This window comes from Bombyx mandarina, chromosome 11 (assembly GCF_030267445.1).
Source record: "Bombyx mandarina strain Sakado chromosome 11, ASM3026744v2".
NCBI lineage: Eukaryota > Metazoa > Arthropoda > Insecta > Lepidoptera > Bombycidae > Bombyx > Bombyx mandarina.
The window spans coordinates 11,549,850-11,576,726 of NC_143218.1; the positions used below are offsets into that span (position 1 = coordinate 11,549,850).

The 26,877-nt window shown below is 34.1% G+C and overlaps 2 protein-coding genes and 2 long non-coding RNA genes across 10 annotated transcripts; 2 read left to right on the forward strand and 2 right to left on the reverse strand.

Moving 5' to 3' along the window:
* Positions 1 to 607: 607 nt before the first annotated feature.
* LOC114243726 (tubulin polymerization-promoting protein homolog) lies at positions 608 to 10,568 on the reverse strand. The gene is made up of 4 exons (XM_028175323.2): positions 10,397 to 10,568; positions 3,882 to 4,036; positions 2,758 to 3,039; positions 608 to 1,766 (listed from the first exon to the last, which is right to left on the reverse strand). Exons 2-4 carry the CDS (start codon positions 4,023 to 4,025, stop codon positions 1,575 to 1,577), a joined length of 618 nt encoding a protein of 205 aa, XP_028031124.2. The 5' UTR covers positions 4,026 to 4,036; positions 10,397 to 10,568; the 3' UTR covers positions 608 to 1,574.
* Positions 8,689 to 9,858, forward strand: LOC149502024 (uncharacterized). The gene is made up of 2 exons (XR_016323887.1): positions 8,689 to 9,468; positions 9,810 to 9,858. It is a non-coding gene; the product is annotated as an uncharacterized LOC149502024 (long non-coding RNA).
* A 2,316-nt stretch (positions 10,569 to 12,884) lies between the features above and the next one.
* On the reverse strand, positions 12,885 to 18,117 carry LOC114243724 (phosphoglycolate phosphatase). Its single transcript, XM_028175321.2, has 5 exons — positions 17,818 to 18,117; positions 17,241 to 17,401; positions 16,369 to 16,506; positions 15,295 to 15,638; positions 12,885 to 15,006 (listed from the first exon to the last, which is right to left on the reverse strand). The coding sequence occupies exons 1-5, from the start codon at positions 18,032 to 18,034 to the stop codon at positions 14,835 to 14,837; spliced, it is 1,032 nt and encodes a 343-aa protein (XP_028031122.1). The 5' UTR covers positions 18,035 to 18,117; the 3' UTR covers positions 12,885 to 14,834.
* Positions 18,118 to 18,122: 5 nt separating this feature from the next.
* LOC149502025 (uncharacterized) lies at positions 18,123 to 26,278 on the forward strand. 7 transcript variants are annotated; one of them, XR_016323883.1, is made up of 7 exons: positions 18,133 to 18,176; positions 18,292 to 18,613; positions 18,862 to 18,946; positions 22,956 to 23,230; positions 24,002 to 24,379; positions 24,933 to 25,111; positions 25,622 to 26,278. It is a non-coding gene; the product is annotated as an uncharacterized LOC149502025 (long non-coding RNA). The 7 variants fall into 7 exon arrangements; XR_016323884.1 differs by lacking the exon at positions 18,292 to 18,613 and having other exon boundaries at positions 18,123 to 18,176; XR_016323882.1 differs by having other exon boundaries at positions 18,292 to 18,946.
* Positions 26,279 to 26,877: the final 599 nt, after the last annotated feature.

Here is a 26,877-nt window from a genome sequence, read left to right on the forward strand (position 1 = left end):
ATGTCTGAATTTTCCATCACTCCTATACATAATACGAACATATACTTATGTAATAATTTACATACATTGAAACTTACGTTCAATGCATATACTCGTATAACATTTGAAGCTATAATATTGTATAGATATATTTTATTATAACGATTAGGCACATTGACAACAGCAATCTAATCGGATAGGTAAGTTTCCTTAATCTTTCATTGAAGGAATTGAAGGCTTTAGATGTCTGTTGGCTTTGAATTCAATGTCTTATAGTCACTGAAAATTTATTCCACAATCGAATGTCCTAGTCTCGAAGGGAATGATCTAGAAAAAAAAGGGAAATGCTTGCTTTCTGATTAAGCAAAGATAAAACGTGTGTGTTGCGGGCAAAAAAGTCTTTAAAATAAAATAAACATTACTAGGAAACGGTAAAGATATTACGAAGCAATCAAAGGACAATAAAATGATAATTGACAATCGCTTGAGGATAGCAAGAATATCCGAAAAATAATATTTGCGTTATGTAGCGAATCTAAAATAATAAAAAAATTAAGACGCTGTAGTTCGCCATCGTTTTTAGAAACTCTTAGAATTATATGTTGGTGTGATTGAAAACAAGCTAATGTAAATTGAAATGTCTTTATTACAACAAAATAATTTACAGTTATTATTATTATTTTTAGAGTTATCATTAAAATTATATATTCCCATTTCGTACAGTGACCGTTCTTGTAATATGAAATTTGACGGTTGAAGGAACGTCTGAATTCTCGAATACATATAATTCATAATGTTACACAATATCAAAAATAAAAGTAACAAAATTCAACAACCTTAAAATTAGATATATGAAAAAAAAAGTAAGCATTATCTTTCAATTTATAATCATCACAATAGCTGTTTTCGCTTTGTACTGGCTTAATTTTAGATCTAGAACATAATGTATGATTATTTAGATAAGCTACAAGCAGTGTAGGTATATAAGGCGACTGAGTAAGAGCTTTAATAAAGGACTAGACAAATTTATTTGTATGTATTATACATGAATATTATTATATATTATAGAAAAGCGGGATATGCCCAATAGTAAAATGTTTCTTGTCCAAATAACGGGACATTAAAATGCAAGTTAAAATCTAATAGATAACACGTAATGTACTTTATATTATAGTGTATAGGAGGTACTTGTTCAAAAGTTACGTACGTACAATAACGAAGACGAATTATTATTTTTAATATTGCCGTGATATCATTTTCATTTAGACGCAGTTTAGCAAAAAGAATTTACACTATTCAAAATGGAAACTTTTTCATCGTAAGCACTTTTAAAAGTTGATGACGTTCGTACTATTCATTATAGTCTTTTTATAACGGGCTGATGAAGCTCCTATAACTCATTTTAAATAAAACCATAATGTTGTTAGGCGTTCACTGAAGTGTGCATAAGCCGTTCATGATTGGTTGATCGAGATGTAATCTCATTATTGAATACTATTCATGCATCGTGGCTTTATATGTCTTGAGTCATGTCTTTATGCTAAACTACGTTCAATGTAACACCAATATAGTTGCGCAATTTTTTTTATTTGGATTTAGTGAGATTTATTGTAAGTATCTTTATGTTGGTATCCAGTGACGTAGCCGGACCCGTCGACTAAGTCTTTCCTGCCGGCGATTCCCTTCCCTTTTCCAGTTTCATCGAAGCGCTGCCTGTGCGAGCCAGTATATTTGCTCGTATCTGTCAATCGATCTACGGCCGCTGCGGCTGCCGGTGATTTTGTAACCTGTAATTTTTAAAGACCTTGTTAGCTTAAAGGTAATATTTCGTGAAATGTCAATTAAAGCTTTTTGGAACGAAGTTCCTTATGGGACGATGCGGAGGGGTACCCTAACGGCGAAAAAACGTCCGTAACGTAAGATTTTTATTAGTAATGAACACAGTGTACGACTTAACTTTGTAATAACGTACAAAAAATAGCATTTTTTTTATCATTCATTGACCACGATCTCGGAGCGTTCGTTTGCGCAATACACTAACTCAGTGATTCTCAACCTATTTTTTGTTGCGGCACATATTTAACGATTTCAAAATTTGGCGGCACACAAAAAAAAAGATAAAAATTATTTATTTACTACAACACACTGCATAAATAGTTTATCAAAAAATTTTAATATACGAAATAAACTAAAATATACTATAATTTTTTTTTTGTGGATTTAAATATATACTTATTCATGTTTAAAATATTTTTCTTTTAAAATGATATAATTTAATAATATTAACATTATTATATAATCGATAAATTTGGCGGCACACAAAAGTGCCGCGGAACAGTGGTTGAGAATCACTAACTCTTCTGCAAACAACCGTGAATGAAGTGTACCACAATAAGTTCGCACGTTGCCGAATGTCCGTGGGTTGTTGCGAAACCTCGAGTTTTATTTTCTTTATACCTCGAATAGAACTTAAAATTAATATTTTTATAATAAGGAACTTTGTTCCTATCCGGTGCCCCGGGACACCACAAATCTTTTTTCTTTTAAATTTAGTAATACTGTTCGCTTTCTGAAATCATTCCGATTGTTCTAAAACACATATCGTTGAATAATAGCCACAAGTTTTTATTCAATATAAAAGTATTATCGTATTATTTTTGCACAAAACAAGATACGCATTAGAATCGAAACTTGATTTTCAACTATCGTATTTCTTTATTGTATGCCGTCGGTATTCGTTACGTAATATTTTATTTTATTTTAAATTTAAATTCTTACGTGTGATGTAATTCCCGGTTGGCCGCAAGTTGTCAACTTCTTCTTAATTTCGTCAAGTTCCACTTTTTTGTTCTTGGCGAGATCATCTAGAAACTTCTGGTAGTCGTCGATGCCGAGTTTTACCGATTTGAGTTTTTTGAAGTGAATAGCCGTGTCCGTTGTTGTTATTTTCTTTCCATCAATAACTTTGGCTTGTTTCATCCATTTGTCGCTTTGCGAGAGCGTGATGGCTTTTCCATCGGACTTGGGATCTCCAAATTTGGAAAACGCCTTGAAGGCTTCCTGAAGTAAACGAGAATATAAATATTTCAAGTGAAGTGATAAAATGTTTCAGTACATACCTACAGCTAAATTTACCTAGATACGTTTTAATTTAAATACATTCTTTACTGGTGGTAGGACCTCTTGTGAGTCCGCGCGGGTAGGTACCACCGCCCTGCCTATTTCTGCCGTGAAGCAGGGATGCGTTTTGGTTTGAAGGGTGGGGCAGCCGTTGTAACTATACTGAGATCTTAGAACTTATATCTCAAAGGTGGGTGCGCATTTACGTTGTAGATGTCCATGAGCTCCAGTAACCACTTAAGACTAGTGGGCTGTGAACTCGTCCACCCATCTAAGCAATAAAAAAAAACCAACATAGACGTTGTCACGAGACGGCCTCGTTTTGATGGTGTGTGCCCCGGTAGACGCTTAACACTACGCGGATCATGACCCACATATAGAAATTAAAAAATAAGTACCTATAATTAAAACTTATTTTACGGCTTAGCTGGTTTTTTTACTATTATTATATTATTGTATTGTATTATGATAAATATATAGAAATAGACGGTAGTTCGCAAAATATTCAAATGTCAATGAATCATACTTTAGTCTTTCGTGACGACGAAAACTGTATAGGTACTAACTATTCGAAACTTCGAAAGTAATACTGACAGTAAAACAAACAGATTAAACCGTAAAAGTAGTTTAAATGGGATCTACAATTCACGAAAATCGAAGAAAACACTATGTAATTGATACCTGTTTTCAATATAACAAAGAACAATATAACTTATAAATAGAACAAGTAAATTGAGGTTACACATTTTAAATTCGAAGCCAATTTATTAATGCTTAAATACCTTGAAAGATAAGGCGCTATCCTCGCTCTTACTGGACGTTCCATTGGATGCTCCCGGCGCGTTCCCGTTCTCAAGCTTGACGTCCTTGACTTCCTGTGTCACTTGCTCCACAGCGGCATCCGTATTCTGTGCTTCAGTAGACATTTTTCTTTATACTGAAAATGAAATTTAGCATGTATGTTTAAAAATCGCGAGTATCATAATTCTTAACGTTAATTTTAAATGTTTAGTAAGTTATATTGTAAAGAAACAAATTTATTTTTGATTTTTGTTTCACAAATCTACCTACAGAATGTTTACGATTATGATGAAATCAAGGGTTGGAAATTTATAATAATAATAAATAATAAATATTTACTAACAGTCACGCCACGTTAACTGGTCCCGTGATAAGTTCGTAAAGAACTTGTGTTACAGGTACCAGATAACGGAAATAAATATAAGATTCTTATTATACACATACACGTCATATTTAATATACATCCATAACCCTGGAAAAGACATTTATATTTATCATACAAATATCTTCCCTTGGCGGGATTCGAACCCGCGACCCCCTTGTGTAGTGACCATGTCACCACTACACCAGACGGCTGTTTTATATAGGTAATTCTTTTAATAGAATCGGTTTCTTTGCTTCATAACGTATACTTCTTGTATCCTAATTCGTGTAATAGGTAACTAGTACCAAATTGATACTAAATAGATTGAGCTAGTTAATTGAAGACGAGTGAAAGCGAAATTTATAGTATTTGTTTTTATTAGTGTCCACCTACTGTTCCGAACTCAACCTCACTAATACCAAAAATTTAGATTCAATATGTCTATTACATTTTCTGTTTTTTCATTGTTGTTTTTCTTGTAAAGCATAGAAACTAATTTATTTCCTTCTTTTTTTGATAATTAGTATTATCTAAGCTCTTCGTCAATGATTTCCAAATAAAAAGAAGAAAATCTGTTGACAGACAAAAGAAATAAGAACTGTTTTGTCTTTGGCTATTGGTACGATTTTGATGAACTAATTAACTAACAAGTTATCGTTAATACAACCGCATTCAAAATAAGGTCGTCCTCAAAAAAATTCACAGAGTGTAAACAAATTACAAATGTTAAATTAATTTTGTGAGCGAAGCACGTATTGGGGGACGACTGTGGTGATGTCATAGAAAAATACAAAACGGATAGCATCATAACAGATATGTGTGCAATAGTTATATGTATAGTAGTTGTACCTAACGGCTCACGTTTTAGTGTTAAAAGCGGCAATTACATCACCGACCTTGCTGATTCGTTTTGCCGCAAACACGTTACGACCATCAGCTGAGATTACCAACTCGTACCATGCACTGTTGTTTTGTGTAAGAGAACGAATTTTGCGATAAGAACAAAATGCTTAGTTACAATTTAATACCCACAAGGCTCTTTTATTTAAAATGGAACTAAAGTCTTAGTTAACTTTCCCTTACTTTAGTTGACTTCCCTTTATTTATTTATTACACTTCATGTAAAATTTACATTGGCGGACTTAATGCCTGAGGCATTCTCTACCAGTCAACCAAAGGTATTACAGAGTGGATAGTGGTAGGTGCAATGAAATTTATATTAAGTTACAAAAAGTATATACATACATACTTAATAATATATACGATTAATATAACGATAATATATACGATATACCTTTAAGGATTAAACGACACAATGTCATGTAGGTACAGAACAAAATTGAGCTCACGCTCTGTTGGTAATTTTCTTCGGTTTTCATGAGTCGTAGAGACCTAAGTAAAATCAATTTTGCGGAATAATTATTGTCATTTTAAATATTATTTCCGAAGTTTTGAATACTTTACAGTTTTCGTGGTCACGGACAAATTACCATCATGTACAGCTGGTAAAATTAGTTTTAATTAAAACCCTCTCTGTGTCTTGATGATAGTTACTGTGTAGTAGTTTCTTAATAATTTTGATTAATTTCTGCCGCGAAGCAGTCACCCGTTCCGGTTCGAAAGATTGGATATCCGTTGTACAGTACAATTGAGACTATGACCTCATGTCTTGAGGTGGGTGGCAGCGTTTACCATGCCAATCAGAAATAAAGAAAGGCTGATTTTACGGAAGAGTGTACCTAACGTCCCATCATTTCCACATGCAATATCAGTATACCGGTGATATTGGTCACGCTTAAAACAGCGCTCAAATATTGAGAACTCAATAAATTTGAGTCATTGTAAAATTTTTCTGATAATAATCAAATTTGCGTTTGGAAAATCTGGTGTTTCCTCGATGAAATGAGAAGATTTGAAATTCTGGGCGTGTTTTTTTTATTTATTGCTTAGATGGGTGGACGATCTCAAGTCCACCTGGTGTTAAGTGGCTACTGGAGCACATAGACATCTACAACGTAAATGCCGCCACCCACCTTGAGATATGAGTTCTAAGGTCTCTGTTTAATTGCAAAGGCTGCCCCACCCTTCAAACCGAAACGCATTACTGCTTCATGGCAGAAATAGGCAGGTGGTGGTTCTTACCCGTGTGGACTCACATGAGGTCCTACCACCAGTAATTACGCAAATTATAATTTTGCGGGTTTGATCTTTATTACACGATGCTATTCCTTCACCGTGGAAGATACGAATGCACCGGACGTCTTATCCTTAAAGAAGGCTCTTTTTTCTGATATTTCTATGTTTATCTGATTAAGGACGAAATTGACTTTAAATTTATTAATTTTAACCAGAAGCATAGAAATTAATCTCAGAACCAAAATAGTGTATAGAGTACCTACGTAGATACATATTATGGCATATCATAATTATTACATTACGAAGATCATAAGTGGTATTTTTCAGAAAAACGAACATTGATTAATCTTGTAGATTTACCTGCACTGGCGGGTGCATGCTATGTATTCAAATGTTCCAATTTTAATACGTTCGTATTGACTAAACTGTTAATTGAATTTATTTGTGAATGCAGTTATGTAAAAAAAACATTGTCCCGTCCCACACACTTAGACTATGACAATAGACAATAAAAACTTTAACAAGGAAACGACTTGAGTTGCATTTGGAAATGTTATTTATCTAACCTTGAGGACTGGCGTAATACTTAAGTCAATATAAAACTAAAAAGCAAATTCATTTACCAATTGACCTGACACCCATGCGGGGGCTTTGAGTTAGAGAACGATATTACACCTCCGCTAATTGTGCTAGTGGGCAGTGGGTGTTTTAATGTAAGCAACGTCTTTTTATTTCAGTTTAAACTATTTGACCCAATGATCAGAGAATCAACGTCTCAATTTGTTCTAGAATAAATTAATCTATGAATTACGTTTAGCATAAACTGCCATCAGTTATTATCGATTCGTATAGTTTATTTTGCAGCTATATTATAAATTAGCAGCTAAATTAATGCTACGATATTGTACAGGTAGCCAAAAATAATCATCACTGCCATCTTTAGATCAGTCACACGGGGTGACTTTTTTGATAAGGTAGGCCGCTTGCTAGTTTTTCAATAGAAAATGACTATTGAAAAGTATCTTCAGTAATTTAATACATATTCTTCTTTGTTAAGTATAAATAAATTGACCGATACGCTATCATCAAAGAGTCAATCGCTGTTATATTTCAAAAAAGTCGCACTGCGTACAACTCATTCAAACCTAGATGTTTTGTATTTAACCAAGGACAAGCATCGAACAATAGTTCCAAGAATTGTAATTTGTAATTTTCATAATAGTAGAACCTTTGACTTGTTTGATTAGTAGATAATAATAATGTAAATATTCGTGAATATAGTTCATTTTAGACCAATGGAGATGGGTGAGGTGAAATGAACAAGTGAACACAGAAAAGAAGAAACAGTTTTTGCATCGAAACCCCAACACGACATTCCAGTAGTGAAAAACCAACAACAAAATGTCTTCTATGGAATAACAAATACTCTACTTTGGGAAATTTAAATTAGTTTGTCTTATGATGACTGGTACACATAACACAGCGAATCCTAATTTGGAGCCGGATGACTGTGCGTGGCTGGTTCCCATTTATTTATTTAAGATTTTAATTTCATTATTTTAGACAAAGGTAATAACTTTTAGAACCGCTTAGATATAGAAGCTTCGAAACGAAGTTTTCGACCTCATATTTTAAAATGTGCGTGGGCTTCGGTAACCATTGAACTTGAGGTTATAAACAACCCGCTGAGTTTCTTGCCCGATCTTCTCAGTGGGTCGCGATTCCGATCTGGTGGTAGATTCTGCGAAATACTCTTGCTAGGGCTAGTGTTAGTAAATTATCTCAGGTTGACCCCGTCAGCTCATCTAGTTGTCTGCGCGTAGCTGGAATAGCCCTTAGAATACCAGAAAATAGGGAGGGAAAAAATTAAGTAGTTAAGGAACTCTGCATATCTAGAACAATAAAAAACGACACTTGGCCCGGTTCTGTGTGCATTCAAAGCGATGTGAAAGCCATTGATAATTTAAATGGGCTTCAGCTGGTTCGTTGCTAGCAACCGCTTTCCGACCTACTTGTCCCGCGGGCCACAACCTATTTAAAATTCCGGCCGTCGCGTTTCATTTGCTTACGTTTTTCGTTACGGTGGATAAAATAAGCCTTACGATGATTACTAGAAGTAATGCAACTGCAAAATATCAATGTGCGATATGAACGTCTGATGTTTAATGATAAATAATAACAGTTTAATATATCTAATCTTATCGTGACCAAGGCTTCCAAATTCAAGAAAGGTGAACAAAAAAATACATGTACCTTGACAGTGAATTTTGATATTATTCTAATTTAATTTAAGTAAACCGCTTAAAATTTTAAAATCTCTGAATCGTTTGTATAATGGATTTTATTGCATTACGTGTATTGTGAAATGGGTTTAAATACCTAAAGTACCTACCTATGTGTTTCAACGCTAAGCTATAAGTTCGATACATTTTATAGATTGTCATAACATTATTACCACAAACCATCGATATTTTTTCCAAATAAAATACAATGCTAATAAACGTGCATCTGTTAAATAACGAAGTACACATTTCGCACTGTAAGTTCTGGTAATACTCACGATCAAAAATGGTAGGTAGGTACATAGAATAAATCGTATTCAGGGAAGTAAGTTAAATTTAAGCACAGGGACGTGCCTAATTGGTGGATACAGTCATCATTTTATATTTTATGACGAAGACAATGGGCACGGAAGAACCAAGTAAGGATATCTACATCTTTATGTGATAAGCTTATTAATATTTTTATCACATTAATAAAAAGACATGATTCATATTACAAATATACACAAAAAAGGTTAAAATAATTATCAACATAATTTAAACAGGAATGTAAATAATAACATACCAATTCAATCGCTACATCAAAGAAAAGGAAAGTAAGGTCTGCTAATGATAAATGAACTTCACTTTTAGACAAGTTTAAAAGAATGTAAAAAGAAGTGAGACACCTAATGCGTATAAACATGGCTATAAATCTATAAATGGAGGCAAATCTTGACAGTGGAAAATGCCGTGTGAAAAACTGGATGTTTTAAAGTGAACGACCCTTCGAATGGTTATGTTGAAGTAAGGTTTGATTGATATTTTCATTATAATAAAATGGTCAATTATTATTTTTTTCATTTGAAAACGTGAAACATGTTTCTTTTGTTTTGCGTTGCAATAAAGTGTATCAATTTGACCTTTAAAAAGTGAGAACTTTTAGATAAAATAAAGACGACATATTGCATCGGAGAATTGTTTATTTTATAGATTCATTCACACCATTACTACATATTTTTATTCTGCAAACCAAATTTATAGTGAAACTAATTTTGTTGATAACTATATTTACTTGCAATAAACGCTGTACAGTATTTATACTAGAATTTTAAATTAACATGAGACATTTTGTTTTTATTTTTTAGTTCAGCTTTATTGGACGCTAAAATATAAATAAAGACCTTCAAATAGTTTTTTTTGTTGTTTTACCGCATTTTTCCATTACGAACATCGTATACCTAAACGATAACAACTATAGCGTCACAGAAAGGTTCCACATTAAATTGTAATCTAACGTGGCTTATCAACTTTAATGAAAACATCATTGGAGGTACATAAGCTAGCGTATAAATAGATTACAACACTTACATCGTACCAACATCGACCTGAATTAAAGACTGCTTATTTTTATCATGCCATGAGATCACGTTAGAAAAGGGGAGCGCCTTAACGGAGGGCCGTCGCCGGTAATATTCACCCCGAACGAATTTCCTTTGTTTTGGCAAACGTAATAAGACTAGAAATATTACTCTTGCATTCAAAAGGAAACCGATCTGAAAATACTCAGGCTTTTTGTTTAGGATTTTCATGAATTTTCACTAGCCGTTAATGAATAAAAGAAAAAAAACACACGAAATGAAAATTATTCCATTTGTAATGTTCCTGAATCCAGTGAAGGTCAAAACAAACTATTTTTAAAAACGATAAATATAAAAAATAAACATAGACTCACAGTGTTTAATGTATTTGTGTGATGATATCATATATGCAAGCGAATCGGTAGCGGACAGGCGTTTAAGCGACGCACTTTTCGTTGTTGCACTAATACTGCCTGTTGTCGCCTTGCCTTGCTGCTTGATACTGGCGCGGCGAAATGAGCTCCAATGTTTGACAACACCCGTGAGATGCGCGAATCGTACCTAGAATAGCAAGCGCTACGATAAAACGCATGCGTTTTTATCGCTCTGTGAACGAACTTAAAACAGTTTGGGTTTATATTTTCAAATAGCGTGTTTTGCAGTGAGAGCGATGTAAAAAGTGAGAAAAATATAATACAAATGCTCAAATCTTTTCAATATCCGTATGCAATGCGTATTATTTGCAGTAAGTAATTTTTTGTTTCAGGATAAAAATTGCATATTGGGATTTGGTGGCTTGGGATTTTACTGTCGTCAATTTTTCAAGATATTAGCTTATCTATTCTTAAAAACTACAATGCTCAAAAACAAACCTTTTCGAAGACTGTAAGGTGATCTTTACAAAATGCTCGTCATGGTTTTAGTTTATGAAATCACTAAGCTTTCAAGTTTTTAACGGTATTTTGTTGATTGCTCGATTTTTCTACATAATGTTAAGGTAAAAATATGACTGTTAATTTTGTTCATAGATTATTTTTAAAGTGATCCATTTGTTTTGAAACTCATAGCAGACTAGATTAAAGTCAAATAAAAAATTATTACTTGACGTAATAAACCGTGATTAATGACCATTATAGAATACTAATCTCAAATTTGTATTTCGTGTTACGAACATCGTATTGAAGGGGCTAAGCTTTGGTTACCAGCGATTACACATATATAATATAAATTATTAGAGGTTTTAAAGTATATAAAACACAGAGGAATGGTCTATATATTCTTTACCACAAGTGATTTTTTTTAAATTCTCTCTACTGGGTGTTTATACCTACGTTTATCCCTCGCGTTTCGGAAGTAGTTTTGATCTAGATTCTACAAACTGTAGAAACCATTTTGTACTGCCTCCTGGGAAGAAAACTTTTTATCGCGTAGAAAATTGTCCAAATCACGAAAAAAAATGGTAGTCCGTTGGAGCAAGGTCTGGCGAATACGAAGGGTGACGAATGGTGTCTAATTGCAGTTCCCGTAGAGTTAAAAGTAAAACGGTTTCTCATGCTGTATGAGGACTCGCGTTATCATGGAGCAATAATGGTGAAGATCGATTCATGATTCGGGGCTGTTTCACTGCAGGTTTTGCTTTGATTGTTCGGAGTTCGGCACAGTAGACATCTGCCGGTATTGCTTGTCCAGCTCGGAGAAAGCTACAGTAAATAACGCCATGCTGAGACCGCCAATCGTAAAGAATCCACTTGTCATCACATGTCACAATTCGATCCAATATTCCTTTATTTCTATATCGATTCAGCAAGGCAACACAAGTTTCAACACGCGTTTCTTTCTGCAGATCAGTTAAATCATGAGGCACCCAGTTTTCATATTTTTTTATTTTATTGATTGGACGCAAATTACTCAATATTGTTGGTAAGGTAACGTTTAACCATGCCGCTAGTTCCTGGGTAGTTTGGCTCGGATCGGCTTCCACCATCTCTTTCAATTCATTAGTATTCACTTGTGTGGGTGGTCTCCCACGTGATTCGTTCTTCAAATCAAAATTTCCCTCACGAAAGCGTTTGAACCAAAATCGCACGGTGTATTCATTAGCAGTCCCCTCTCCAAATGCAACATTGATATTGCGAGCTGTTTCTGCCGCGTTAGTTCCGCGTCGTAGCTCGTATTCATCACTCGAATGTTTGAAGTATCCATCTTTCTAGTCTAAGCTGAATAAAAAAAACAACTGAAAACTGAGAATCGAATGTTGCATTTTTTTTAAAGTAGAACCTCATAGGTACCATTTGAAAAAAGTTTCACTCAAAAATCTCAAACCGTGAAGGTTCTATGTCAATTCGAAGTAGGTATCTATTACAATACAACGGCAATTTAATACTTTAACCCCTATTAGGTACGTTAAATGACTTTCAGAATCCATTATGCCAGGGGACGAATCTCATTCTATTTTTTATTATGTAGATGGATGGACGAGCTCACAGCCCAAAGTGGTTACCGGAGCCCATAGACATCTACAACATAAATACCGCCACCCACCTTGAGATATGAGTTCTAATGTATCAGTATAGATACAACGGCTGCCCCATCCTTCAAACCGAATCGCATTACTGCTTCACAGCATAAATAGACATGGTTGTGGTTACTACCCGTGCAGGCTTACAATTCAATCTACAACTAGCATTTAAACTAAGAGAAAATTGATAGATTTCATAGGTTTGATTCTTATTACACGATGTTGTTTCTTCGTCCCTTTTCTTTAGGCCACGTAGACTTCAACAACACTATTAGAAGTATGTACACCACGTCGTACTTAATAGCTTTTAGTATTAAGTCAACGATTTTTTAATTAAAAAAAACTAAGAAACCAATAGATTTTTATTGTGCAAATAAATTCGCATCCAGATAACAGTTGTATAGAATGATTCTTACATTGTAATCATATTACATTTTTATTGCGTAATAAGTTAAATAATGTAGTTTTAATAGTTTAACCATTAAACCACGAAATAATAACGAATTTGTACCTATATGCGTCTGAACCACGCGTTCGAAACCATAAATTCAATTTATTGCATTTCTTTATAATCCATCATATATAATAATAAAATACAATCAAAAACATTAATAAAAAAACATTGGAAACCGACTTCAAGAGTAAAATACATCAATGAAACTTACTAAAATAAAAAAGCCTTGTGAAAGAGTTGTCAATTCAGACAATAGTTGAATTTCTGTGGAAGCACCCCAATGATTATATCTTTTAACATATTACATTGATTTTAACAGGCTCCCCTTTTGGATCTTTATATTAAAATAATCATGACAAGAAATACCAAACCGAGAGTTATCAACTAGAATCAATAGTCAAGGGAACACAAAAATATATCGAGACCCTTCTCTTGTAAAGTCGGATAAAGGTGGACATTTTGTAGAGAAAGAGCGCTGTAGAACGTCTCGCTTGGCGTGACGTTAGTAACAATATGCATTATTTTTTTATATTAACTTCTATGACTAGAAGTTTCGAACTTAGGCATTCCTGAGGTCAATTCTAAAATTCATGTGATTTTGGATGACATTAGCATCCTGACTGTCGTAGATAACATCAAATTCCCTGATAGTTAAATAGTGGCACATGATCATTTCATATGGAAGTGTGGGTTGCTGTATGGGGTGCGCGACTACAACGTTAATCAGATGTCGCAACTGGGTATAACGAAACAGATTGCAATATGAGCCATAAAAAAGGCCTTTCTTTAATCGTAAGTTACGAGGTCACAGAGTCCCATATATCCCGTGAGATATACACCTAGATGAGGGAACCTCGCATGAGGTTCGGCCCCCTTCCGAAAAATAAAAAGGCTCCTTAGTAAACGGACACACACGTAATCCAGTGTTTCTAGAGCTTATATTGTGCAATATATAAACAAAATGCATATTGCGTGTTCCGCGACTCACAATTATTTCTATAATGTGATGGAAGGAATCGCGTGAATTTTCCCATTTCGATAAAGCGGCACGACACGAGAACCCTCTCATCGTGGCCGCCGGTAACTACATAGCCGGTCCCGCGGACCAAATGGTAAACAGTCGACGTCTCCCAAAACACGTCATCTCGGATCCTCCCGATCCACTAACGGTGCTTTTAGGTACCCCGAGCACCGGTCATCGTTCTCGCCCGATCTTCTCAGTAGGTCGCGTTTCCGATCGGGTAGCAGATTCTGCAAAGAAAGGCTCTTGCTAGGGTTCGTGTTAGCAACATCGTCAGGTTTGAGCCCCGTGAGCTCACCTACTAGCCCGGCGACGCTGACATGGTCTCTCTAGACCAAACTGATGGTCTTAGGAAGGAAAAAAAAGTGAATTTTACTGGTTATCCGATCACTAACTAAACTAATTTCCCGTTCTGCTACCATAATATATCTACCCAACGAATACCATCTAAAAATGTTATAACAAACAATAATTTTATAATAAATCTGGTGACTAGTAAATATTTTTTACGGGCCTTATAATTTACAGTAAAAGGACATGATCCACTTTCTGAAAAACTCCACAAACTATTTATATTATATTATAAGACCTGTGCCACTATCAAATTAAATCAACGATATGTTTCATGTATTACTCTTACAAGCATTTAGCAATATTAAATATTATGTTTCAAATGTTTACAACATTTGATTTGGTTAAATAGTATAAATATTTTTATAAGCAGTTCCTTGCATCTTTACTACTAAATCTAACTTTAATTGCTTTACAATTGACCTATTAACATGCTATTGTTTTGTCGAATTTATGTTCCCTAATATACTATGACGTTACAAGTGACTGCAAATCCCCAAGTTTCGGTAGAACAACATCTGGCAACGGCGGTTTCTTCTCGCTGCGTATCTTCTCCAGATCTTTAGCAGATGTTACACCAGACAACACGAGGAGTGTTTGAAAACCGCATCGGACACCTAGTTCTATGTCGGTATTGCATCTACAAAACAGACAATCCAATATTTTGTTTTAGTGTTTCAACATTACTACAGACATTAAAATATTGTATTTAATTAAGTAGTTTTGTTAATGTAATTTATAAGTAGGAGGGAGCGTCCTAAAAAGACTTGGATAGACTGTGAAAGAGGATATGTGGGAGAAGGCTATGAATGCAGAGATGACATATTATACGTATCAATAAAAAAAGAAGACATGCTGCACTGACCCCTAATAGTAGAATAAGGGCAAGAGGAAGATTTGTATTTATGAACAGATACTTAATAATCACCTGTCTCCAATCATCAATGTCCTCTCTGGACTCAGTCCACAAGATTCAAGAAACTTCCGCACATATGCATGGGGTTTTCCAACTACTAATGCCCTTCGTTCTGAGCATGTTTCTACAGCCCTCACGAGGGTACCGGTTCCGGGTACAACAATAGATGCTGCTTTTGGGAACCTCTCGTCAGTATTTGTTGCCACAAACAAGCATTCTTCAGAAGCAAGGTAGGAAGCTGCTTTCATAAACTTCGGATAACTGACATGCTCGTCAAATCCAACAACAACAGCTCCAACTTCAGGATCTAAATCTGAAGGTTTCATGTTTTTGAAATCTGGTTGGACATGATCTGGCTGTAAATTATATGAACAGTATAAGTGATTTTACAGTATTAGTGATACTGAGGTGATCGAAAACACAAACCACGCAAGTGTCATACTGGATATTTTAACATACTTATGTAATGTAAATTGGGACTTTATTACTCATATTATCATTTTTATGAACAAGCACTGGTGGTGAGAGCTGGTGTTAAGTGGTTACTGGAGCCCATACACATTTGAATGTGAAAAGCACCACCAACGTTAAAACAGGTTTTAGTCTCAGTTGTATAGAATAACAGCTGTCCCGTCCTTAAATTCGAAACACTGCTTCGCCCAAAAATATTTAGTGTGGTAGTTCCTACCCATAAGGGCTTACAATATGGCCTACTATTTTATTTTCATTTTCACATGTGACCAACACATGTAAACCTAATATTATTACGGTGATTTTTTATTTTTATTTTTTATTACTTAGATGGATGGACGAGCTCACAGCCCACCTGGTGTTAAGTGGTTAATGGAGCCCATAGATATCTACAATGTAAAATGCGCCACCCACCTTGAGATATAAGTTCTAAGGTCTCAAGTATAGTTACAATGGCTGCCCCACACTTCAAACCGAAACGCATTACTGCTTCACGCAGAAATAGGCAGGGTGGTGGTACCTACCCGCGCGAACCTCAAGAGGTCCTACCACCAGATTTTGTTTAGTATACTTTGTTAGTGAATCTATTTAAATAAATTTAATTAATCTACTTACACCAACACCAATATGCCTAATACCAACAGCTTTAAGTTCTTCTCCAATGCCATTGGACCCAAGAAGATACACCTTTTTGGTAAAGCCAATACCTTTTAGGTAATGTGCTACCAAATAAGCAGTGGAAAGGATTTCTTCCTGTAAGTGACAAGCTGAAGTTTAATTACTCAAAGATTTTATGCACTCTAGATAACTTCAAAATTATATTGATACCATAAAACTTCAAATTTATTGTACAACAGTAGCTCCCTCCTTCAAAACAAAACACATGATTGTTTAGCAGCAGAAAAAGCATTACAGTAGAAACAGTAGTAACCTATCTCTCACAATAAAGTAGTACCAGTAATTGCACTAATTTATTTATTTTGTAGGTTTCATTCTTACTTAATGACATTCATTCTTCATAAAGTAAATTATTTGTGAAATGTGTTGCATAAATATTACCTTAGAAAATCTTAACACAAACAACAATCTTAGGCTACAATTAAAAACAACAATTTATCAGAAGTTTTTTTATAAAAACCTACTTTGTGTACAAACACAACCTAGGTTTTTATAAAAAGTTTTTTACAAAAATATGATTCTAATTTACTGATACATACTAATGTATAGACGTAAATTAGACGTATTGGCAAATTCTCCCTTAAAGTATAGGTTTAAATAAAAATGTAAACAACAATTATTTTCTTTGGATTTCTTAAGTCATAAATATAATCTTTTTTTTTTTTTGCTACTATTCAGTTAAATTATTATTGTCATTTTATTATTTATAACTTTTCAAATGCTTCACAATTTTGTGGTCACAGAATGGTGTTATTTGTCAACATATGAATATTATGTAGTATATGTAATGTATAGATATGTAATTTTACCTCACTTGCTATAAAACCCAGTTGTTGTGCTTTTAGGGCAAAATCTCTACGAATTTTTGTAGAATTATTCGTCACATAAAAAATTTTCTTTCCTAATTTACGAAAATAATTCATGGTCTCAGCTGAACCCGGTATGACATTATTGTCTATCCACAATACACCTGTAAAAAAAATTGATATTATATGTGCCCAGCCCAAGCTGGGTAACATCTACTTCCACCGGCAATATTCACATAATGATATAGAGTCCGATATCCGCCAACCGTCGAATTATAATAACTAGAATCCAAATGTAATTGAAAAAGACTTGACATCCTTTGAAATTCAATGAAAACAATACTCATTACAAGTATGTTCCAAATCAACTTATTAAATCATACACCCCTAAATAAACATTATTTCATTTTCAAATTCAAATTTTCTCATAATTTCAACACAAAAACAATGTAATATTTTATATAATCATAACATCTGATCATCATCTGATCTTCCGATTGCAGTTTTCTTTTTCAATTTCAGTGTTTTCGGGAGACAAACTTATAGCAATTTCAGCAAACATGAATGAATATATTATTACCATCACAGTCCGTAAGAACAGTGTCGAAAGAATTAAGAAATTCTTGAACTTGGTCATTGCTTGCTTCCCGTAGATTCATAACAGCTGACTTAAACATTTTGGTAGTACTTATACTTCTACAGGGATAACTACTTAAAAATTGTCTTGGGATAGGTGTCAAGCGTGGCACAAAGTTTCTTCCATTTATTAACCAAGTTAATAATTTGGTCAAGCCCATTGAAATCACACGGTACACGTTTTTGAATTTTCATTCCATTATACCCAATATCCCGAAATTTCAATGACAAAAGCATAGATTTTTTTTTTTTTTTTCTTTTTGGACCCAACACCAAGTGTTATTTGCCACTTTCAAAATAAAGGTTAGGAAGCAAAAATCAAATCAGAAAATATAAGTTAGATAAGGTTTAGGCAGGAAAATTGGATTAGGATTAATATAATTAGGAAGAATAAATAATATATATAATTATAATTTAGGTTAAAACTGTTGAGGAATAAGATAATAATTTTATAAATAACTGGGTCTACTGTATGTAATAAATAAGGTACAGATATAGGAAAAGGAATACTAAGTGATGATAAAGAACTATAAAGAAGTGAATGATCAAAAAGGGGACATGAAAGAATAATGTGATTTAAATCGCCAATGTCCGCACCGCATTCACACTTACTGCTATCCAGCACTCCGATCGTCGCTAGATGTGCCGGACTACACGTGTGGCCTAATCTCATCCGTATCAAACTGGAAGTCTCGTGGCGTTTAAAATTATATTTGTAGAACCATGGTTTGGAAGGAATGGTTGGTTGTACCCTTCGATAATATTTCGCTTTAACGCCATTATACCACTGTGCACTCCAAGCATTATTCAAATAAGTTTTAGGGAGGCTAACTAAATCATGACTATAATTTTTGAAATAATAAATATCACCACAATTGATAGCCTCGTTTGCAATTTTATCAACTATTTCATTTCCCTTAATTCCGCAATGGCTAGGTATCCATACAAATGATACTGTAAGATTTTGATCCATACATTTCATTAACAGGTTTCTGCAGTCTAAGAGAATAGGGTAAATCGGTTGAGATTTAAAAGGAAATTTTGCAAGAGCCTGTAAAGCACTCTTTGAATCGGTGAGTATTAAAGTTTTCTTTAGTTTGAATATCAAAATGAATTCTATGGCCTTGTATATTCCAAAACATTCACCAGTGAACACTGATGTTTCAGATGGTAATTTTATCTTTTCAACTATTTTTGATTGCGAATGGTAGACTCCTACACCAACACAACCTTGAGGGTGTTTGGAAGCATCTGTATATATATCGACGCTTGAAAGGCAAACATGACTAAGCGACAAAAGTAGGTAAAATGAGTTAGATACACCATTGGAATCGTCTGATTTTTCTGCGTCGTTTAGTATAGGTTTCATCACTCTGTGACGTGTTTTATGTCGCTTAGATATGGTGTGATTTTCATAAAAATGCAGAGTTTTTTCCTACCAAACGACAAAAAAAAAGTTATTTTAGAGACATCCTGCAGTTAGGACATTTTAATAATAAGGTATTATTCACTTAGTCAGTTATTCATGTTTTTAAATTTTCATTTGTTTGTATTTATTTATTTTTACTTGTTATGAAATTATTCTTTGAAACCACTTAGTAGATTGTACCTATACAAAGTAGTCGTAATTGGTACAGCTATACAATTTAACCTGAAACAAAATGGAATACTATTGAATCTTAGATAGTTTTACTTGTTTAACATAATATCCCTTTCCATCCGTAAATATTTTTACATGACAACATTTCTAATAACTACGTCGCCTAGATAATTTTACTTGATTAATTGCAATGGTTACTTTTGGCGCTTAGTTATGTTTACCCGTAAACAAAATATATTTTTTTGTCGCTAAGGAACTGCGCAACTTTAAATACGTCGCGTGGGTATGCGCAACTAGTCGCGTACCACGTTTTGGCGGGCTGGTAAAATGTGACATTCGTAAGCTGGGCGTCGCTTAGTAAAGTCGTTTGTCACATTATTTTGCATTTTGTTCCCATGAGGGAGATGTGAACCACCAAATAAGACCAAAGAAACGACTATAGATTCCGTAAAAAGATTTATCAAAAGTTTACAGAGTCGTCGTGGCCTATAGGATAAGGCGTCCGGTGCATTCGTATGTAGCGATGCAACGGTGTTCGAATCCCGCAGGCGGGTACCAATTTTTGGAATGAAATACGTACTTAACAAATGTTCACGATTGACTTCCCCGATCATCGTTCTCGTCGAACCCGTCGCTGGCGACGAAGGGTTCGGCGAGTAAATTAACCCACAGACACAGACCACTGAGTTTCTCGCCGGATCTTCTCAGTGGGTTTGCGTTTCCGATCCGGTGGTAGATTCTGTGAAGCACTGCTCTTGCTAGGGCCAGTGTTAGCAACATCGTCAGGTTTGAGTCCGGTGAGCTCACCTACTAGTTAAAGTTATGCAGATACATCTTGTGAGTCTGCACGGGTAGGTACCATCACCCTACCTATTTCTGCCGTGAAGCAGTAATGGGTTTCGGTTTGAAGGGTGGGGCAGCCGTTGTAACTATACTGAAAACTTACAACTCATATCTCAAGGTGGGTGGTGGCATTTACGTTGTAGATGTCTATGGGCTCCAGTAACTACTTAACACCAGCTAGGCTGTGAGCTCGTCCACCCAACTGAGCACTAAAAATAAAAAAAATACCAGCGGTACCTTCGCATTACTATAGTCAAAATTCGAGCAAAGTTTACCTTTCTGAAGAAATTATAAATATCTCCAACTTATATACAAACTATACAAAAAGCACAACACAATATTGTAAGCGAGAGAATTTGTCGTATAAATATCGTAAATGTCGTAAATATTCTTAGATAATTTCAACATCGGATTTCATGTACCTATAAAAGTCAAATGTCTAAAGCGTCTTTCTTCACTACGAAAAAAATGAAAAATCTCGAAAAACAAAGAGAAAAGCAATAACATGAAACAGAAAAAGAAGAAAGCTATACCCGTTTTAGAGCCCACAAAAATATAGACGGAGAGGATCCGTCATCTCATATGCTAGTTTCGGAAAAAGTACTCAATACGCCTTTTGCACAATCTATGCTTTTGTATTATGCTCGTAGTAGGAAACTAGCCGTATATAATTTTTGTGTTTATGAAACGGAACTCGTAATGTTTTTGGTTACTACTGGGATGAGAGTATTGGCAAGCGTGGTGCCAATGAGATTGCAACTATTTTACATAAATATATTCAGTCCATTGATGCTAAAAGAAACGTTACGCGATTACTTCTCTATTGCGACTGTTGTCCAGGCCAAAACCATACGGTATTAGCAATGTTGCATTATTCAAATAAACTTTCTTTTGACGGGACACACTTACATGTCGATACCGTGCCATTGTAGAGAATCGATCAAAAAATACCACTGTTTACGCATCATCACAATGGTTTACAGTATTTTCAACAGCTAGGCAAGATTCATCACCTTTTCAGGTGGAAAGACTGAGCTATGAAGATTTTTATAAATGGGATAGTATTAGTGATAAGTACTTCAAAGGCAACCAAACCGGGAAAATAGGCAAGATCCGTGTTATGACTTTCAAAAAATACAAGCAAAGCGTTAAATACAAAACATCTATGAATGCTTCTGCATTATCTTTTGATGTCGAAGTTCAGCCTAAAATCAAGTTATCACTGATATCTTGTTATAGGTCTCAGCTACCCATATCAAAAGCCAAATATGATGATTTGCTCAAACTTTGCACTGACAAAGTCATTCCTAATTGTCTTAAACAAGAGTTTCTGAGCATTCCACGTGCACGACATTGTACGATTGTGATTGATTAACAAAAAATAACAAGATCTCATGTCGCATATCTATCGTATGCCTTTGGAGACTGATTATATTAGGTACAATAGTGTTGTTAAGTTTGGTTATGTTCAATAGCAGAATACAATTTATTATTGTTTTTGATTTACTCTGAAAACTAGAGCTTTTATGAGTTTTAATAATTCTCTATTGTTTTTAAGACTGATGAGGCAATAACTAGATTTTGGTATTATATTGGAATACACTACAATGTGTTATGGTTTATTTATTTAATATTGGCAAAATATTGTATAAAATATAATAGCAATAGCGTGATTTTGTTGCAAAAAAATATATCCCTATTGTTTTTTACAATAAATGTTTATTCATAAACGTCTCGCTCTTTTGGTTTCGCTCTTTTGCATGATTTACTATAGTATTCATTACATTTTAGTTCAATTCTTTACACTTTCTACATGCATAAAATAATGGAATAGTATTTAGATACATTTACTCGATTTGTTGTGAACTATGGGATCACTTTAGTCCAATATACCCAAAACGAAACTGTAAGCTGTGCGAATTTGTCTAACTTTACATGTTACTGAAAATCTTTCAACGATAGCTCATATTGTTTTACATGTTACTCCAAATCTTTCAATGCTGGCTTAGATAATTTTACTTGTGACGAGAAACCTTTTATATAAAATTCAGATAATTTTACCTGTTTATCAAATTATGGACAATATATATAAGCGACAATAACTGCTATATACACAAATGATAGGCAATAGCCTTTAAGTATATTCGATGGGCAAAAAAAAACTATATCTAGGTCTATTAAAATAATTTCAAACCTACAGTTAGATTCGTCAAAATAATTTTTTTTTCAGATATTTCAACTTTAAATTGCTCTACTGTAAAGTTCACGCATTGTCGCTTAGTCATGTTTGCCTTTCAAGCGTCGATATGGTTATAGTCATTCCAATCTTGGTCTATTACAAAATTAAAGTTAGTATTTGGTTGGGGTCTCAAATATATTAAGTGTATAATCTATGGTTGGGGTTGATACTTAGAAATACCCATGTCAAGATGAATATCCGGTTTTAAAATCAATGCCATATAGTTTACACAAAATAGAGGGAAAACATGAGAGTGATTAGTTGGAGTTTGAATAGACAAATATTTTCTGTAGCTAATTATTAAACATGGTAACTGTTTATGTTTCCAAAATGAAGAGTATTCTATGAGTTCATTTAAAGTTTTAAGTTTGGTAATAATGTGATTATTTTGAATTTGTAGGGATTTGAAAACGAATTTATCAGATAAATATTGACGTCTCAAATGAAGAGGTGGATCAACACATTCTACCTGTAATGCTGTAACAGGACTAGATTTCATGGCTCCAGTGATAATTCTGAGTGATTTAGACTGTATAGTGTCTAGTTTTTTGAAAGCATTCACATCCCCTGGTTGAAGTAAAAAAGTACCATAATCTAAAACTGATCTTACTATGGCATTATATAAAAGTTTTAAATTGAATGGGTGGGCACCCCACCATACACCAGCAAGAGAACGTAAGATATTCATATTACTCAAACACTTATTTGTAATGTAATTACAATGTTGAATTCCATTCAATTTTGAATCTAAAATTAAACCTAAAAATTTAACATGACTATTTACAGAAATTAATTCGTTCTCATACAATATATTAATTGGAGGAAGAGAACGTTTTCTAGAGAATACAACAATAGAACTTTTGGAGGCAGAAAGGGAAAGTCCATTATTATCTAACCAAGATTTAAGAGTTAAAAATGAATTCCTAAGGGATAAGCAAGCCTTATGTATGTCTTTATTGCAAGTGTACATAAGGAGGTCATCAGCATATTGAAGAATTCTTACTTGATTTCCAAGGGTCTCTTCTAAATCACAAGTGTATATATTGTATAAAATTGGACTTAACACAGATCCTTGAGGGAGACCTCTCCATAAAGTTCTAGATTGTTGTGAATCTGACGAGGTAGAGTTTAAAATGATAGTTCGATTTGACATTATAGTAATAATCAAGTTAGCTAGTCTAACAGGAACCCTTATTTTCTGTAATTTGTAAAGCAGTGTAGGAATATGTACATTATCATATGCAGCGGAAATATCCAGAAATCCAGCTACAATAGATTCAGAGTTTGAGAAAGCTACCAAAATATCCACTATAAAGATAGCAAGATTGTCCATTGTGCTTTTACCCCTTCTAAATCCGTTTTGACTGTCACTGAGTAAACTGTTACTTTCCACAAACCATTCTAGTCTAATTTTAATTAAATGTTCTAAAATTTTCAACATTACAGATGAGAGAGCTATGGGTCTGTATGACAATACATCTGATGAAGATTTACCCGGTTTGAGAATGGGTAAGATAATTTGTTTTTTCCATGACTCTGGGATAACACAGGTAATGAACATAGAATTTATAAGGTTGAGGTAATATGTGAGACTAGAATCACTCAAATGGGCAAAGAAAGAATAAGGAATCTTATCATCACCTGGAGCAGAGTCCTTAAGATTCGAGATTACCCCCTTCAGTTCATTAAATGAAAAAGGTAAATCAAAATCTGAAACTGGATCTGAATATGAGAAAGGAAGGACAGACGGGATAAGAACTAAACATTCTTCTGGAACATAAGGGGGAGCTAATTTATCAAGAAACTTGTCAGCCAGATCATAAGGCAAGCTTTATATGCAGATCTAAATCTTCTTATTTGGTTCCATACTTCAGAAGGTGAGATATTAGGACAAATCGAAGCACAAAATTTTTTAAAACCTTCTCGTTTCTTTTTTAATAAAAGATTCCGAGTACTATTTATTCTTTCTGTTAGAATATCAAAATTTTCTGTAATAGTTTCTTCTAAATATAATAATTCGGCTGCTTTTCTCTCCTTTACCGCCTGAGTGCAGTCCCGGTCCCACCAAGGAGGAGAAGGAATAAAAATACCAGAAGGGCTTTTAGAAGGGAAAACTTCATCAGCTGTTTCTATAAAAGCAGAAGCTAAAATCTTTGCTTGTGCATCGGAATCTAAGTTATTAATATTTTCACAGTTGGAAAGTTTAATATCCAAACGCGATTGAAACGTTTTCCAATCCTCATCTGTTACTTGAGATAGATTGTACTTTATTGTAGACTTATGTTTAGAATGATCCTTAATTACTATGTTATTGTGTGAAAATGAAATAATAATAGGATAGTGGTCACTTCCATAACTTAATTTTAATGTTTCCCAGGACAAAGACGGCACCAGAGATGGGGAGGAAATAGATATATCAGGAGCACTAACAATTTGATCAGGACCAGTTCTACGGGTTGGACTTCCAGAATTTAAAATACACAAATTCTGTTCATTAACAAAATCAAGAATTATATCTCCAAATTCATTAGATATTGAGCTTCCCCATGTTTGATGGTGAGCATTAAAATCACCCATTATTATGATTGGTCTAGGAAGATTCAAAATAATAGTTATAAACTCTTTGTAAATCTCTACAGAAGGGTGTGGAATATATACACTAACTATACATATATTATTTACAATGACTGCAATAATGGATAAACCAAAACTATGATCAGGTATATCTACAAGTTTAAAGCTAAGAACACTATTTACAAGAAGAGCAACACCACTGTACCCGTCAATACGATCTTCACGGATACAGGTATATCCTTTGATTTTGAAAGGATATATACTTTTCAACCATGTTTCCTGTAAAGAAACTATGATTGGAGAGTGTTTATTTATTAAGTGAATGAGATCAGACTTTTTACTTAGAATACTTCGACAGTTCCACTGAATCATCTTTTTTATTTGTGGAGCCATTGTATGTTTTGTTTAAAATTTGTCTTATGATATCAGCTGCGTTGGACGGTGTAGCGTTATTAGGAGCAAGTAAATTAATAAGAGCAATAATTATTTCAGCCACAGAAGATTCGGAATTTTCATTAAATTTTAAAGCACAGCCATTAGAAGGAGATGGAGTATCGTAATCTCTTGTAAGATTTCTATGGGCCCTTTGATCAAAACCTTTATCACCTTTAAAGGGAGATCGAGGTTTCATAAAAACTGTTTTTTTATATGACGATGGACTTTTACTGGCAATTACTGGGCTGGTGGCAATAGATTCATGAAACGTTGAATGATTCTTACGATCCGATGGAATTGAAGAAAGAACATCAGCATACGATTTATACACTGGAGGATGAAGTTTACATGCTTCCAAGTATGACACACAACTGTTCGCCATTGTCTGCTTTATGGCCCTTTGTCTTTCAAATTCTGGACATTTCTTATTTATAGCAAAATGTAAGCCGTTACAAAGACAACAGGAAACATTTTCCTCCTCTACATTACAAGAATCTCCTGTATGATCTTGACCACATTTAAAACAACGCGGTTTCGATCTACACTGACTTCTAACATGACCGAATCTACAGCAATTAAAACATTGAACTGTAGGATAAATGTACAAATCAACTGGTAATGATGTAAAACACATGTATACTCTTTTAGGTAAAACCTGTCCATCAAATGTTATTACCACGGATTCTGTGTCAATAAAAGTTTTATTATCATTTACAGTGATTTTTCTTCTTAATCTCCTAATTTTTAGGATTTTTCCGCAACCTAACGGAACACTGATATTATTAATTATTTCTTCTTCAGACCATTCTGTAGGAATATTTCTAACGATACCCATGCGAGTAACTTGAAAGGTAGGAATGAATGCTCTATATTTATTCTTCTCTAAAATATCTAAATCCATGAAATTGTTAGCCGCATTAAAATTTTCAAATGTTAGTGATAGCCTGTTTCTACCAATTCTCTTAAGACTGCCATTAACAATATTTTTAATAGAATAATTTTTCAAAAATTTGCCAAAAGAAATTGGGTGCAAAATGGTATTGTCATTAGATGCCTGTATTTGTTTTTGAATATGAATGACATAAGGGGCAGCATCCGAGTCACAATATTTATGTCTTCCTATAAATCTAGGAGTGGCATCATTACTTTCCATTTGAGTCGGATGATTAGGAAATGTATTAGTAGACACTGGATCATGAACAGAGCTATTAATCTTTAAGCCTTTATTAGGACCACTTTCCTCACATTGGCACTGGCAGTCGGTGTTGCCTTTCGAGTCACACTTGCTCCGTTTCCTATTGCAGTGTCTACAA

What these genes read in the sequence shown, in the direction of transcription:
- LOC114243726 (XM_028175323.2), bottom strand. Translation starts at nt 4,025, where the DNA reads ATGTCTACTGAAGCACAGAATACGGATGCCGCTGTGGAGCAAGTGACA. An exon ending in ATAGCGCCTTATCTTTCAAG is followed by an intron (nt 3,040 to 3,881) that starts GTATTTAAGCAT and finishes CGTTTACTTCAG; the next exon opens with GAAGCCTTCAAGGCGTTTTC. An exon ending in AACCGGGAATTACATCACAC is followed by an intron (nt 1,767 to 2,757) that starts GTAAGAATTTAA and finishes TAAAAATTACAG; the next exon opens with GTTACAAAATCACCGGCAGC.
- LOC114243724 (XM_028175321.2), bottom strand. Translation starts at nt 18,034, where the DNA reads ATGGGCTTGACCAAATTATTAACTTGGTTAATAAATGGAAGAAACTTT. An exon ending in TTAGGCATATTGGTGTTGGT is followed by an intron (nt 15,639 to 16,368) that starts GTAAGTAGATTA and finishes TATAATTTACAG; the next exon opens with CCAGATCATGTCCAACCAGA. An exon ending in ACATTGATGATTGGAGACAG is followed by an intron (nt 15,007 to 15,294) that starts GTGATTATTAAG and finishes TCTGTTTTGTAG; the next exon opens with ATGCAATACCGACATAGAAC.